The following is a 14,299-nucleotide window of genomic DNA, read 5'->3' on the forward strand; positions in this document are numbered from 1 at the left end:
ACAATGTTGGGAGCCTCATTTTAGGAAGGATGTAGAGTTGCTAGAATGAGTACGGAGAAGGACAGGACTGGTGAAGGGAACAAAGGCATGCTCTTACGAAGAAATGCTTTAGTTCTGGAAATTGCGTCTGGAGACTAAGCACCTGCGAGGCGATCTGATTGTGGTGTATAAGACCTTTAATGGATTGAGCAGGCTCAATGCTGATGGGATTCTTCCTTTCTCAGATTACAAACCTGAGGGGGCATAAACTGAAATTGAGGAAAGACTGTTGTTGAATAGATGTGCAGAAATTTTCCTTTAGCCAGCAGGTAGTTGATTGCTGGAGCAAACTTCCATCTGTCATTGTGGAAGTCGATAGCTTAAATAAATTCAAGGCAGAACTAGACATTTTGAACAAAAGGATGGGTGAAATTAGCATTAGCATTAGCATTAGCATTAGTAGAGGCATTTGATGCAAGAAAGCAAGCTTATGCAGCATCAGCCAAAAAAAAAAAAAAAAAAAAAGTAACATAAATAAATAAAAATAACCACTTCCACTTCACCCCTCTGTTCGTTCGAAATACCTGTCCAGCTGAGCCTTAAACTTATTTAGGCTATCAACTTCCACGACAAGGGATGGAAGTCTGTTCCACCCACCAACCACCCGCTGGCTAAAGGCAAATTTCCGCACATCTATCCTACATCTGTCTTTCCTCAATTTGAATTTATGCCCTCTCAGGTGATTTTTCTGAGCTAGAGGAAGAATCCCATCAGCATTGAGCATGCTCAAACCATTCAAGGCTTTGTACACCTCTATCAGATCACCCCGCTGGTGCCTAGTTTCCAGACACTGTAATTTGCAAAACTTAAGCCTTTCTTCGTAAGAGAACCCCTTTGTCCCATTCACCAATCTAGTTGCCCTTCTCTGTACTCGTTCCAGCAGCTCTACATCCTTCCTGAAATGAGGCCTCCAGGCCTGTATACAGTACTCTAGGTGTGGCCTGACCATTGCCTTATACAAGGGAATAATCACCTCCTTATCCCTGCTAGAAAAATTCCTATATATCATTGACAATACACCATGAGCTACTCTTGCAGCTCGTCTGCACTGCTCAGAGAACTTCATATCTGCCTGCACCACCACCCCCAGGTCCCTTTCATTCTCTACCACTGTCAGTGTAGTACCACAGAGTTGATACGTTGCTCTGGGGTTGCTGTTTCCCATATGTAGTACTTTACATTTGTCAATGTTAAACTTCATTTGCCACCTCGAAGCCCATCTGCTCAACCTTTCCAAATCCTGTTGCAGCAGCATAGTGTCAGTAGTGTCCTTGACAACCCTGCCAACCTTCGTATCGTCTGCAAACTTGGACATTAAGCCTGATATACCATCATCAATATCATTTATAAATACAGAAAACAATAAAGGCCCCAATACTGAACCCTGAGGGACTCCACTAATAACATTAGTCCACGATGAGCAGTGTCCATTGATTACCACTCTCTGTCTTCTCCCCCTCAACCACCCCTTTATCCATAGCAGCAACTTGCCTCCAATGCCACACTGCTCCAATTTGTGCAGCAGTCTTCCATGTGCAACAGTATCAAAAGCCTTTCTAAGATCCAAGTATATAATATCAAAGTTATTCCCTGCATCCAGTTCTTTTGTGACTGCATCATAGTATCCAATCAAATTGGTCAGGCAAGACTTCCCCTTAACAAAACCATGCTGTGTCCTAGCTATAACTGAAGTCTTGTCTAGATGATCCTGCAGTGCTTCTTTCACCAGTGCCTCCATTAATTTTCCGGGAACAGAAGTTAAACTCACAGGTCTATAATTACTTGTGTCAGCCTTTGATCCCCCTTTGTGAATTGGGGTCACATTTGCACATCTCCAGTCAATGGGTACCTCCCCTGAGTCCAAGGAAGCTCTCATAATTATGGCTAAGGGTTTGCTTACCTCCTTTGCTGCCTCCTTTAATATAACTGGATAGATCCCATCCACCCCAGGTGCCTTTCTTGTGTTTATCTTCAACAATTTCTCCTCCACTTTGCTCTCAGTTATTACAAGATTCTCTAGCTTTCTGCTAGAGTTGAATACACCTCTGGCATTCCCCTCGCTGAATAACTCCTCATGTGTGAATGTCGATGCAAAATATTCATTTAGTTTGTTAGCTACCCGAGCAGGGTCATCAACAGTTGACCCATCGATCTCAAGTGGACCAATCTGATTCATCCCCTTCCTTCTAGAGTTTACATAAGTAAAGAACTCTTTGCTGTTTTTCTTCGCATCCCTTGCCAAGGATCTCTCGTAATCTGCCTTCGCCTGCCTAACCTCCTTTGTAACTTGGTTACAGATCAACTTGTATCTATCATAGGCATCCGTGTCACGTGTTAATTTGTATGTATCCCATGCATTTTTCTTCTCTGCCATATGCCTCATTAGTTCATCTGACAACCATTTAGGCCTAAACCTTGAACAATATTTCTTAGTTGGTATGTAAAGCCTAGTAGCTTCCACGATAAGTTCTTTGAATGCTTCCCATTTTGAATTTGCTGTTGGCAATATCATCAGTTGATCCCACTGTATAGAATTTAAATACTGTCTCAGTCCATTGTAGTCGCCTTTACGAAAGCAATACCCCTTCCCTTTACCCCTAATGGTAGTTACCTCTTTGAGTAACTCCCACTTCAGCACACTGTGATCACTGCCACCAAGTGGTTCATTTATCTGCAGATTCTTAATGCATGAAGAATCACTACTGATAATCAAATCAAGAGTATTACTCCCTCTAGTTGCCTCCCGAACATGCTGATGTAGAAAACAATCATCCAATAAATCCACAAAAGCCTTGCTACTGTGTGAGTGACCAGCCCCCAAATTCCAGTCAATATCTGGGAAATTAAAATCCCCCATTATAAGACTCTCTGATTTACTGGCCCACTCTATTTCTCCGAACAGTTTCTTATTATACTCATCAGAGTCATTAGGCCTATAGCACACTCCTACTCTCAATTTTGATCTCCCAATGCTTATGTCACACCAAACTGACTCGACACTGCACTGTCCAGCGATGTCGACTGGCTTCACTTCCTTGGATTTTATGTGTTTCTTAATTAATAGCATAACCCCTCCTCCCTTCCTATCCTGTCTATCCTTTCTGTACACATTGTACTCCCCAAATTCCAGTTCTGCATTTCTTATATCTGTGTGACACCACGTCTCTGAAATCCCCACAATATCTGCCTTTGATGTTTTGAGCAATACCTCAAATTCATCAAATTTATTTACTAAACTCCTAGCATTGGTGTACACACAAGTATACATGCACCTGTTCTTTTTCTTAGCTACCCTAACACAACCCATGTGTTTACTTGTACCCCAATGATTCCCAGCAGTCTCTGAAATATCCTGCATCTTATTTTCCAGGCTGCGGCTCATTCCAATAGAAGCAGTGCAAGAATCACTTTCACCTCTGCCAGTGGCTACTGTTAATCTATTAGTCCTTGTATCCCCCCTTGTAAATAAATTCAAGGCAGAACTAGACATTTTGAACAAAAGGATGGGTGAAATGAGAAGAGGGGTTTTTTTTTTTTTTTGTCTGATGCTGTATAAGCTTTCTCTCTTGAATTATATGCCTCTACTAATGCTAATGCTAAAATGTTAATTTGAAAAAGATGGTGCCCTGATGCCAACACGCAGTATCATCATTGTGACATTCAATACTCCAAATATGCCAATCTCAATCAAAGCTGAATATTTACACCACCTGTATATCCTAAATTCCCTAAAACGTTACAAATCCCAAAAATCTGGCCATTCCCAAACAACATGATGCAGAAGTGATACAAGTCCTAACTGCAAATCCAAAAACCACTCGCAAATAGAATATAATGTGACATCTTCACAATGCCTTAATTGTAAGGTTGAACATCCAACCTGTTCTAAATCATGCAAATTATGGTCAACTGGAGAAAAAAGCATACAAAAATACAAGATTGAGAATAAAGTATCACTCCAAGAGGGCAACAAACAACTTAACTATGCCAAGACACACATATTCCTCCACTGCCAAAAATTGCCAGGGCTGTTACAAATCAACCAATTGTATCAAACTATACATATCGATTACAGAATGAGCTCAATCAGTGCTCTTAAACCAACATTCATTTAAGCACATCTGACAGATAAAGCAAACAGTACTCCAATCACAGTTCCTTCTGAAATCACCTTAGTCAATGAAGCAAGCGAAAAACCATACAACTCAGAGACTGCTGGAGTGAAACAGCAAACAAGTAGTATAGATATTGACAATAGTGCCAATGAAAATGAAATAGTGCTTGGTCTGCATGCCAAAGAGGACATGGAGACTGGATGCCCTGTTTTTCCTAGAAAAGAAATGATCAAATATGACTGTTCACAAACAGTCAACTAATACAACACAGACATCACCATCTTCTTCTACCAAAAAAGTAACACATCGTGTCATTCAATGGAACTGCAGAGTTTTATATAGCAATACTGATGATATCTATGATCTGATTTCTCAGTATGATTCCATAGCTTAATTTGCTTGCAAGTGAAGAACTTAACTCCACAGGTTACTCTCAGTTTCAAAAATTACACATATACCGAAAAGAGAAATTCAACCTCCCCCCCCACACACACAGGGGGGAGGCCACTCCTGGTATGCACAAGAATTCTGCCAAAACATATTCCAGTACAAAACCTCTAGAAGCAGTTATTGTCTGTATCATCCTGGGAATTACTCTTAACTATTGTTAGCCTTTTACTGAATCATGTCTATAATACTAAAGATCTTGAAAAACTTAGAGCACAAATACAAAGGGTACTAGGAAAGTTTTGCAATACAGCTTTGTTTATTTAATTTTTTCAAAGTAATTTCCTCTACATTCAATACACCTCTCCATCCTCCGAAACCAATCTTTAAACCAGTTCTGCCAAGTTTCACTAGGGAGTAAAGCACACTCGTTGTCCCAAGCCCGTAGAAGGTCCTCATTACTGGAAAACCGCCTCCCTTTTAGCTTCATTTTCACATGCGGGAACAGTGCAAAGTCGCAGGGAGCAAGGTCTGGACTGTAGGGAGGGTGCTCGAGAAGTTTCAGTCCTGTCGTGGTCAAATATTCGGTCCAGGCTTTGGCGCAGTGAGCTGGAGCATTATCGTGATGGAGGTACCAGGTGTCCATTCTTGACTTTGGCCGCAGGTTCTTCATAGATCCAATGACTTTAGGCAGCATTGTTCAGTATACCACTTAGCTGTGACTGTCTTCTGCGTGTCCAAAACGACACATTCCACAATTCCACTCGATTTGAAAAATACAGCTATCATTTTCTTCTTTACAGATCGGGATTTTCTGACAATTACGGGTGTGTCGTCATCATCAAAGACCCAAACTTTGTTTTGAGCCTTGGTCGGCAGATCGTAATAGTACAGCCAAGTCTCGTCACCTGTCACGATGTTGTTCACATACCGAGATTGACCCTTATCAAACTTTTTTAACATCTCCCGGCACCAAGTCACACGTCGTGTCATCTGCTCTTCAGTCAGTTGATGCGGCACCCAGAGAGAACAAAGTTTCTTCACGTGCAAATGATCTTGCAGAATCGAACGAATTGCTGGTGCATTTAGGCCCTAAGTATCCTCTATCTGTTGGTAGGTCACTTGCCTGTTTTCGTCAAGCATTTTCCTCACAGCAGTAACGTTTTCCTCCGTAACTGACGTTTGGCCTTCCCGGCCTCTCAGAATCCTCCAGAGTGAAATTTCCCCTTTGGAATTCTCTATACCACCTGAATATCATTGTACGATGTGGACAATCATCATCTAGTGCAAGAGTCATTTCTTCTAAGCACTGGTCTATGGTTAAACCACGCACGAAATTATACCGCAAAACTGTCCTTATCTCATTTCGTGACCACAATGCCATCGCAAGCACTTTACACTCTCACTACTAATGAATATATTATTCATTAATTTAAAGAATTATAAATGATGCTAGAACTAGGGGACATAAATTCAAGTTACGGGGGGAAATGTTTAGATTGGACTGCAGGAAGTTTTATTTTAGCCAGCGAGTTATAAATTACTGGAATAAGTTGCCTTCATGGGTGGTAGAGGCCGACAGTTTGGGGAAATTCAAAGGTCATCTGGATAGTACTTTCGGGTAAGGGAAGCGCATAGGATGATAGGATTAAATTCCTCTTTATTTATTTTTTATTTCATTTATTATTTTTATTTATTTATTAATTATTATTATTTATTTATTTATTTAATTTTTGTTTTTATCAGTTTTGTTCGGATTTTTTTTTTTTTTTTTTTTTTTTTTTTGGCTGGTGCAGCATAAGCCATAGGCTTTCTTGCACCATACGGCCGTTACTAATACTAATACTAATACTAGAATAACTGAGCCCATCGACTTGGCGCGGCGGCTACTATGCACGTATGAACATGTCTCAACATGCAGCAACAAGCAGCTTCCTGTAATTCATTGTTGCGTCATATTGCAAAACTTTCCTAGTGCCCTTTGTATCAGCTGCTATCTGTTTATTAGGTGACTTTAATGCACTCCATCCATTATGGGGATCTCCCCATATGGATAACAGAAGGAAGATCATTGACTCGGTTCTGGATCAAATACTCATATACATTTACCAATGGGGATCTTCCACAGCTGTTGACCATCTGTAAGCTCCTCTGTTTTTTCTCCATTGACCTATCTATATGCTCCCCTGTCTTGTCTTTGTGAATTCTTGTTGATTTCTGTTTCTATCAGAACAGAAATTGATAGTACTTCAATTTTGTAAGAAATGCAACACACACATATCTCAAAGCCAAGTCATTCCAGTCACCAGTACTCTCCATGCTTTGAGATTAATCTAGATGGCAAACTTACATATTCTGCACATATAACATATTTACAAACTATTTGTATGAAAAAATTAAACATTTTGAAATAATGGATATCTGGGACATATGTCTTCACAATATATAAACCAAGGAACAAATGATCCAGTTTCATCTTAGAATACAGGAACACTCACATATGATAACTACTTTCAGCAATGGGACAAAAAAACTCAGCATCTAGCAGTTGAATGCAGTCCATTCCCTGGACAACTCAGAAAGTCCAGATGTATATCAATGGATCAAAATTGCACAAACTACTGTGGGAGAAGCAGTAATATATCATTCATCATATGTTGCTATTTCCCTTCCAGTAGAATGCAGTGATTTTACTGCAAAATTATATGCAATTCAGTTAGCATTAGAACATGTTCACAACTTATCCATTCCACAGTCCTTAATATGTACCAATTCTTTAAGTGCAGTATCTACCTTGCAAAATTAGATGTCATCACATAATATCATGAAGCAAATATAATTCCAGTGGGGATGATTTAAGTACAACAAACCAGTGTATCACTTTCTGCTGAATCACAGGATGTACTGGCATTCCACTGAGTGAGCAAGCAGATGAAGCAGCAAAAAATCCATTTAACTCTACTGCAGCAGAGTTTATAGTACCATATTAATCAGTCCAAACTAGAGTTTGGACTGATTAATATGGTACTAGAGTTTCCAGTTATTAATCAGTCCAAACTAGAGTTTGAACAGGCTAAGAGTAGAAAACTTGCTTCTTGCCCTAATGGTAGCCAAGCATTCTGGTCTCTTGCCAAAGCTATTGGCCGCAACTTTTGCCCATCTCTGCTCCCACCTCTGTTCAAACCAGATGGTTCTGTTGTCACTTCAGCCAAGGATAAAGCTGACCTGCTAGCATCCCATTTTTCTTCGAGCTCATGTATTAATGATCTTGATAAAACACCTCCCACCATTCCTAACACGCTCCATTCAATGCCTCCTGTGGTTTTCCGTCAAAAGGATATCAGAAGGATTTTGATGAATCTTGATGCTAAGAAAGCTCCAGGTCCTGATGGTATTTCTCCACTTGTTCTCAAAACCTGTGCTCCTGAACTTACTCCTATTCCTTGCCGCCTTTTTTCACTTTCTTATTCCAAAGGTGTTTTTCCTTCTGCTTGGAAATTTGCTCATATCCAGCCAGTTCCTAAAAAGGGTGACAAATCCCTCCCATCCAATTATCGTCCCATTGCAATTACTTCTACTCTTTCTAAAGTAATGGAGAAATCAATTAACCGCCAACTCTTAAACTACCTAGAAACCTTCCGTCTGATCAACGATCGCCAGTATGGATTCCGTCAGTGTCGATCCACTGGTGATATTCTGGCTTATGTTACCCATTTATGGACTAATTCAATGGAAAGGTTCGGTGAAACACAAGTAGTTGCTCCTGACATCTCAAAGGCTTTTGATCGTGTTTGGCATAAAGGTCTTCTGAACAAGCTTCCATCTTATGGTTTGCCAACTGTTTTTAGTAATTGGTTATCCAGTTTTCTCTCTGATCGCTCACTGAGGGTGATGGTAAATGGCTCTCTGTCTTCTAACTTCTCCACTAATGCCGGTGTCCCCCAAGGTTCAGTTCTTTCCCCCACTCTTTTCCTCTTTTAATATCAATGACCTTCTTCCATTGACTGGAAATCCTATCCATAGTTTTGCCGATGATAGCACATTGCATTCAACTTTCCATTTTGAGAAACCTTGTCCAGCTCAATCAGCTTCAAGTTCTCGAAAATCTGCTGCCAATTCCTTAAATGCCGATCTTCAGGTAATTCTCCAGTGGGGCAAAGACAACTTAGTTGATTTCAACCCTTCTAAAACTCAATCTTGTCTTATATCTCGCAAAAAGGATTCTTCTGCTCCTATGCTTATCTTTAGTGACACTCCGATTTCTAGGCAAAATGATGTATCTCTTTTGGGGATTACCCTGACTTCTAATCTCTCTTGGCACAAGCACATTACAAATATTGCTTCCTCTGCATCTAAAAAACTTGGTTTTCTCTTTCGCTCTCGGCGTTACTTTTCTCCCAAACAGCTGCTCACTCTGTATAAATCGCAAATCCGCTCTGCCATGGAATATTGTTCCCACATCTGGAGTGGTGCCCCCAAAACCTCTCTCAGGCTTCTTGATTCCATTCAGAAGAGGGCAGTTAGGTTAATTAATGATTCATCTCTAACAGAGTCTCTCCACTCGCTTTCTCATAGATGCACTGTTTCTGCTGCATGCCTCTTCTACAGATACTTCCATGGGCACTGTTCTTCTGAATTGGCTTCTATAATTCCCGCTCTCTCTTTCAAAACAGTCCGAACACGTGCCGCCACCAGCCAACATCCATTTACTGTCCAACTTCAAACCCACAGAACCAACTTTTCATCTTCCTCATTTATTCATTCAACTGCCATTTTCTGGAACAATCTTCCTTCATACGTATTTCCTGAAAATTACAATCTACAGAAGTTCAAGTCCAATATCAACAAATATCTTCTTTCGTCTTCTCAACCTCCAACCCAAGCACGGTACTAAGTACTATAGGTTATAATACCTCTCGTGTTTGGGGTTCTCATGAAAAAAAAAAAAATATAGAGCATAAATTGATAATAGAAAAAAATTTGAGAGGAAAATTGATTCAAATCTGACAAACACAAACTAATAACAAACTATTCCAAATAAAGGAGAGACCACAACTTGGGCTTTCCAGCTTCAGACAAAATTGATATGAAGTAGTAGTTTTATCCATGGCATATATTGGTCATATGCATTTCACCCACCTGTTTTAAAAGGAGATATCCACCCCCCAATGTTGTTGTTGTGGGCAACTTTCAGTACAGCACTTCTTGTTGATTGCAGTCACTATAACAGCATCCGAAGAGCAGCTTTTCAATTTTCATGGATACTGGACGGCCCGGTCATCCATCATCTTCCACATTCTTAATTCCGTTCTAAAAATCTTTTATGCCATTCAAACATGCTACCTTTTGACTTGGTATCTTCCCCATAAATTTGACATAACAACTCATAACTTTCAGTTGGTATTTGGAGAGCAGAGTATAGAAGTCATCCTATTAAGAAGTACTGAGGTAAACGCTGTCTTGTAATTTTTAAGTATAAATAAATATTCAGTTTCTGATCTTTCTGTTTGCCATTATTGATTCTTTTGTCTGTTATTTTTTCAGGAAAACTGTAAAAGTTGCATACCTAGCTCATTATTTTTAATAGCCACACCTCATAAAAAAGTAACTTAAGTTTTTTCAGAAAGTTGTGAGATACTGTATTTACTGTTAACATTACATTGAAAGTGATCATCAGAAACGATAAAGCCTGTCCTTTACCCAATTGCTGCTATTAATACTGAAAGTGTATGTATGTGTCAGATCTGCAATTTATCCATCCATAATGGCAAACAGAAAGATCAGAAACTGAATATTTATTTATACTTAAAAATTACAAGAGACTTTACCTCAGTACTTCTTCATAGGATGACTTCTATACTCTGCTCTCCAAATAAGACTGATTTAAAATGCATAAAAACTTCTTTAAAAATTATTTAATGTGTTCATCACTCTTAGTACAAGGATGATCCAACGCACCAGGATCACAGCTGAAAGCCACCCATCAAACCCTCCACAAAACCTCGAGTGACTGAAGACATTATGTCAGACATATAAAAATAGACCGATAAAAAATATATCATGGAATAAAATTTCCTAAATAAAAATGCGATGACGAAAATAATTTACAAAACTTTCCTTCCTTAAGGGGATCAAGCTTTTCGACTTCTGTCCTGTTCACTATGATATTTATAGGAGATTACTCATTAATACGCATGCTTGCAAAGGCCAATGGATCTGAAATGAGAAATGGATGCCGTATGTATTTAAATTTGTAGAAGACTAGAAAAAGATGAAAATCATAATGTATTTATGAAAGAGTATCTTAGCTTTTCAACAGTTTATGGAATCAGTGCCTGAAAGCATGATCAGTCATAATAGGTATAAAAAGCAACATTATTTTAAAATGAAACTGAAGGAAATAAAGTAGGGTACACATTATTGTGATGTGACTTCAAGTTTTAAATTCACAGTTGAAGTTTAAAACTTCAACTGTGAATTTAAGTTGAAGTTGAAGTTTAAAACTTCAACTTCAAGTTGTAAATTCACATCAGAATAATGTGATGTGAAACTAAAATTTAACTTCAAGTAACAGCATTTCATGGCATAGTGCAGTGATGGGCAAACTACGGCCTGCGGGCCAGATGTGGCTCACCTAGAGGTTCTATCCAGCCCGCCGCAGATTTTAAAACAATAGTATAGAAATTTTCAATTTCAATGTTTTAAAAAAATTCATTTAAGGGAGTGTTCCATTTTTTTGCATATGTGAAATACATAGAAATTTGAATATTTTTTGCATATGCAAAATACAGTTGTGATAATTTATATAGAAATTGATTTAAAAACTTTTGCATGTGCAAAAAATGGAACCCGCCCTAATAAATATGTATAAAATTATTAAAATATACTTATTTGCTTTTATATTTAAATTCAAAAAAAAAATAGAAACAAGATTTTGAAAGAAGAATTTGGATATACTGCTTACGAGTTTATATTAACAACAACAGAGGGACTAATGTTTGTCCACATGACCACATCAAATAACATTAGTCGATTCAGGAATGTGTGTGAAGCGGGAACCTACCGTTGAATGGAAAGATGGCGGACAGGCTGACACATTCCAACTTCGTAAATGTTGACTGTTAGTGTCATGATGGTGAAATTATTAAAAATAGTATTGTTGTTGTTGGTGCTTGTGAGTTTTATTGTGGATATTAGTAAAATATTTCAACCCCAAAATGTCTACTAAAAAACGTAAAATTTATTCAGAGTGCCGTGTTTTCAAAGATGAATGGACCTGGAAGTACTTTTTCACAGTTGTAAAGGATAAACCACTGTGTTTCATCTGCAATGAAACCGTAGCAGTCTTCAAAGAATACATTTCCCGCCACTTCACTTCTAATCATAAAAATTCCAATTACAAAGCAATGTCCAAATATGAAAGGAAACGAAAAGTAGATGATCTTCGCAAAAAATTATTTACCAAAATTTTTTTAAGAAAAAAAATAGTTCTCAGAAAGCAGCTATACATGCAGGTTATATTGTAGCATACAATATTGCTAAAAGTACTAAAGCTCTCTCTGATGGGGAGTTTGTTAAACACTGTATGCTCCAAGTTTGTGATGTTTTATGTCCTGACAAGAAAAAGATTTTGAAACTGTAAGCTTATCCCGAAAAACTGTGACTCGAACGAGTCGAAGCCATAAATAAAAATCTGACATCACAGTTGGAGTCAAAAATTGGTCAATTTAAATTCTGCTCCATTACTATGGATGAAAGCACTGACATAAATGATACTGCTCAGCTAGTATTATTTATAAGAGGTGTTGATGAAAACTTTTCTATTACTGAGGAATTGACATGCATGTGGTCGTTAAAAGGAACAACAACAGGGTCTGATATTTTTAATGAATTTCAGGAAGGGCTTTCAACATTGAAAGTACCCGTAACAAACATATGTAATATTACGACCGATGGAGCACAAAGTATGACAGGTAAAAAATCTGGATTTGTTGGGATCTTTAATCAAAAATACACTGTGAATAATGTTGTCTTTCTACATTGCGTTGTACATCAAGATGCCCTGTGTAAATCTGCCTTGAATATGAAACCTGTGCTTGATGTAATCGTGAAGCTTGTAAATACTATTCAATCTCGTGGGCTTACTCACAGATAATTTCGAGATTTTCTTGAGTCCATGCAATCTGAATACTGTGATGTGCTGTATTACACGAATGTTAGGTGGCTGAGTGCAGGACGCGTCTTTGAGCGAGTTTGGCAGCTGAAAGACGAGATGGTGTCATTTTTCCATGAGAAACAGTGGTCTGTGGAGTGTGAAATATTGGAAGATACAGCATGGCTTTTGGACTTTGCATTTTTCACAGATTATCTCTGTCACATGAACAAGTTGAATGTCAAAATGCAAGGAAAAAATCAATTTATCTGGGGCCATCTCAGAGGTTTTAAACTACAACTTGTTCTGTTTGCTAATCAGATAGCTAAGAACGACTTGTCTCACTTCCCGAGATTAAATTCATAGCCCCGGTAAATAAAGACAAGCTTAAGAGCTACGAAGATGGCCTGAGAAAACTTCATTTTGAATTTGAACGAAGATTTCAAGACTTCAGTGCCATTGAAAAAGACTTGAATATTTTCAGCATGCCTTTTAATGTGGACTGTGAAGTAGTGAGACCGGACTTGCAGCTTGAACTAATTGAATTGCAATCTAACAATCACCTCAAACAGTTGTTTCTCAATGTCCCAAAATTAGAGTTCTACAAGTCTTTGTCGAAATCAAGTTTCCCAAATCTGATATCTCATGCCCAGAAAGTTAGTGCTATGTTTGCTTCATCCTATATATGTGAACAGGTGTTTTCTACAAAGAAACTTCGAAAGAGTTGTATTAGAAACAGACTGACAGATAAGCATTTAACTTCACTTCTCAGAATCAGTACATCCCAGTTCAAACCAGATTATGAGGAACTTTTAGAAATGCAGTCATAACTTCATTCATCGCATTAGTATTAAAGAATTTTTAAAATATACTATTTTTTTGAGCCTTTATTGCGTTTTATAATAAATTATATTGGCCTGCCAAAATTTTTTCTTTTTTTTTTTTTTTTTTTTGGCCCACTCCTAAAAAAAGTTTGCCCATCACTGGCGTAGTGCAAGCAACGGTCATGCAACCAGCACTCATCAATCCCCATAAATGCCAGATAACTGGACTTGTACTGTATTTGCTATAGGTAGTATATTTTTTAATTTGTACAAAAAATTATACAAGTATGCCTATTTTCATTATACTTGTAAAATAAAAGCATTTTTTGAAATGTATAACAATTTTATGCACTTGTTTTATATATATATATTTATTTATATATTATTATTATTTATTTACTTTTTTCTAGAGTCCTCCGATGCCACTCCAGTTTCACATCAGAAAATTAGAATGTTAATTCACTGCAGGTGCCTTTTCTTTGCATCATAGATTGTTATGAACTTCTTGTGGAAGGAAGTTAAGAATATTTTTGCCCCTAGCATATTCTGCTTATTTATGTGTATTTTATTTTATCTAATAGCTTCATTACTACTTGTTACTATGTAAATATCCAGGAAGAAAGTTTCCTCCAGAATGCTGATAAGAAGTTGATATTTTTCATGTGAGAAAGTTCTCACCATGTTTGTAATGTATATATGTACACATTATATATATATATATATATATATATATATTGTATATAACCAATTAAAATTAAAATCAAATGTTGAGAGTTTTATAG

At 37.8% G+C, this 14,299-nt stretch overlaps 1 protein-coding gene across 7 annotated transcripts in view; it reads left to right on the plus strand.

Annotated features, from left to right (window-relative positions):
• Nucleotides 1-14,076, plus strand: part of LOC150085668 (polycomb group RING finger protein 1-like) — a 276,634-nt gene extending 262,558 nt beyond the window's left edge. For 6 of the 7 annotated variants that reach the window (XM_090373434.1, XM_090373435.1, XM_090373436.1 and 3 more), the window contains one exon: nt 13,928-14,076. Coding sequence is in view for 5 of the 7 variants with exons in the window: in XM_090373435.1 (XP_090229561.1) it covers nt 13,928-13,975 (48 nt within the window). In the remaining 2 variants the exon portion in view is untranslated. The remainder of the gene's footprint in view (nt 1-13,927) is intronic. The other variant, XR_016546933.1, reaches the window with a different exon arrangement.
• Nucleotides 14,077-14,299: the final 223 nt, after the last annotated feature.

Source organism: Mastigoproctus giganteus, chromosome 5 (assembly GCF_048544385.1).
Source record: "Mastigoproctus giganteus isolate SK-2022 chromosome 5, ASM4854438v1, whole genome shotgun sequence".
Taxonomy (NCBI): Eukaryota; Metazoa; Arthropoda; class Arachnida; order Uropygi; family Thelyphonidae; genus Mastigoproctus; species Mastigoproctus giganteus.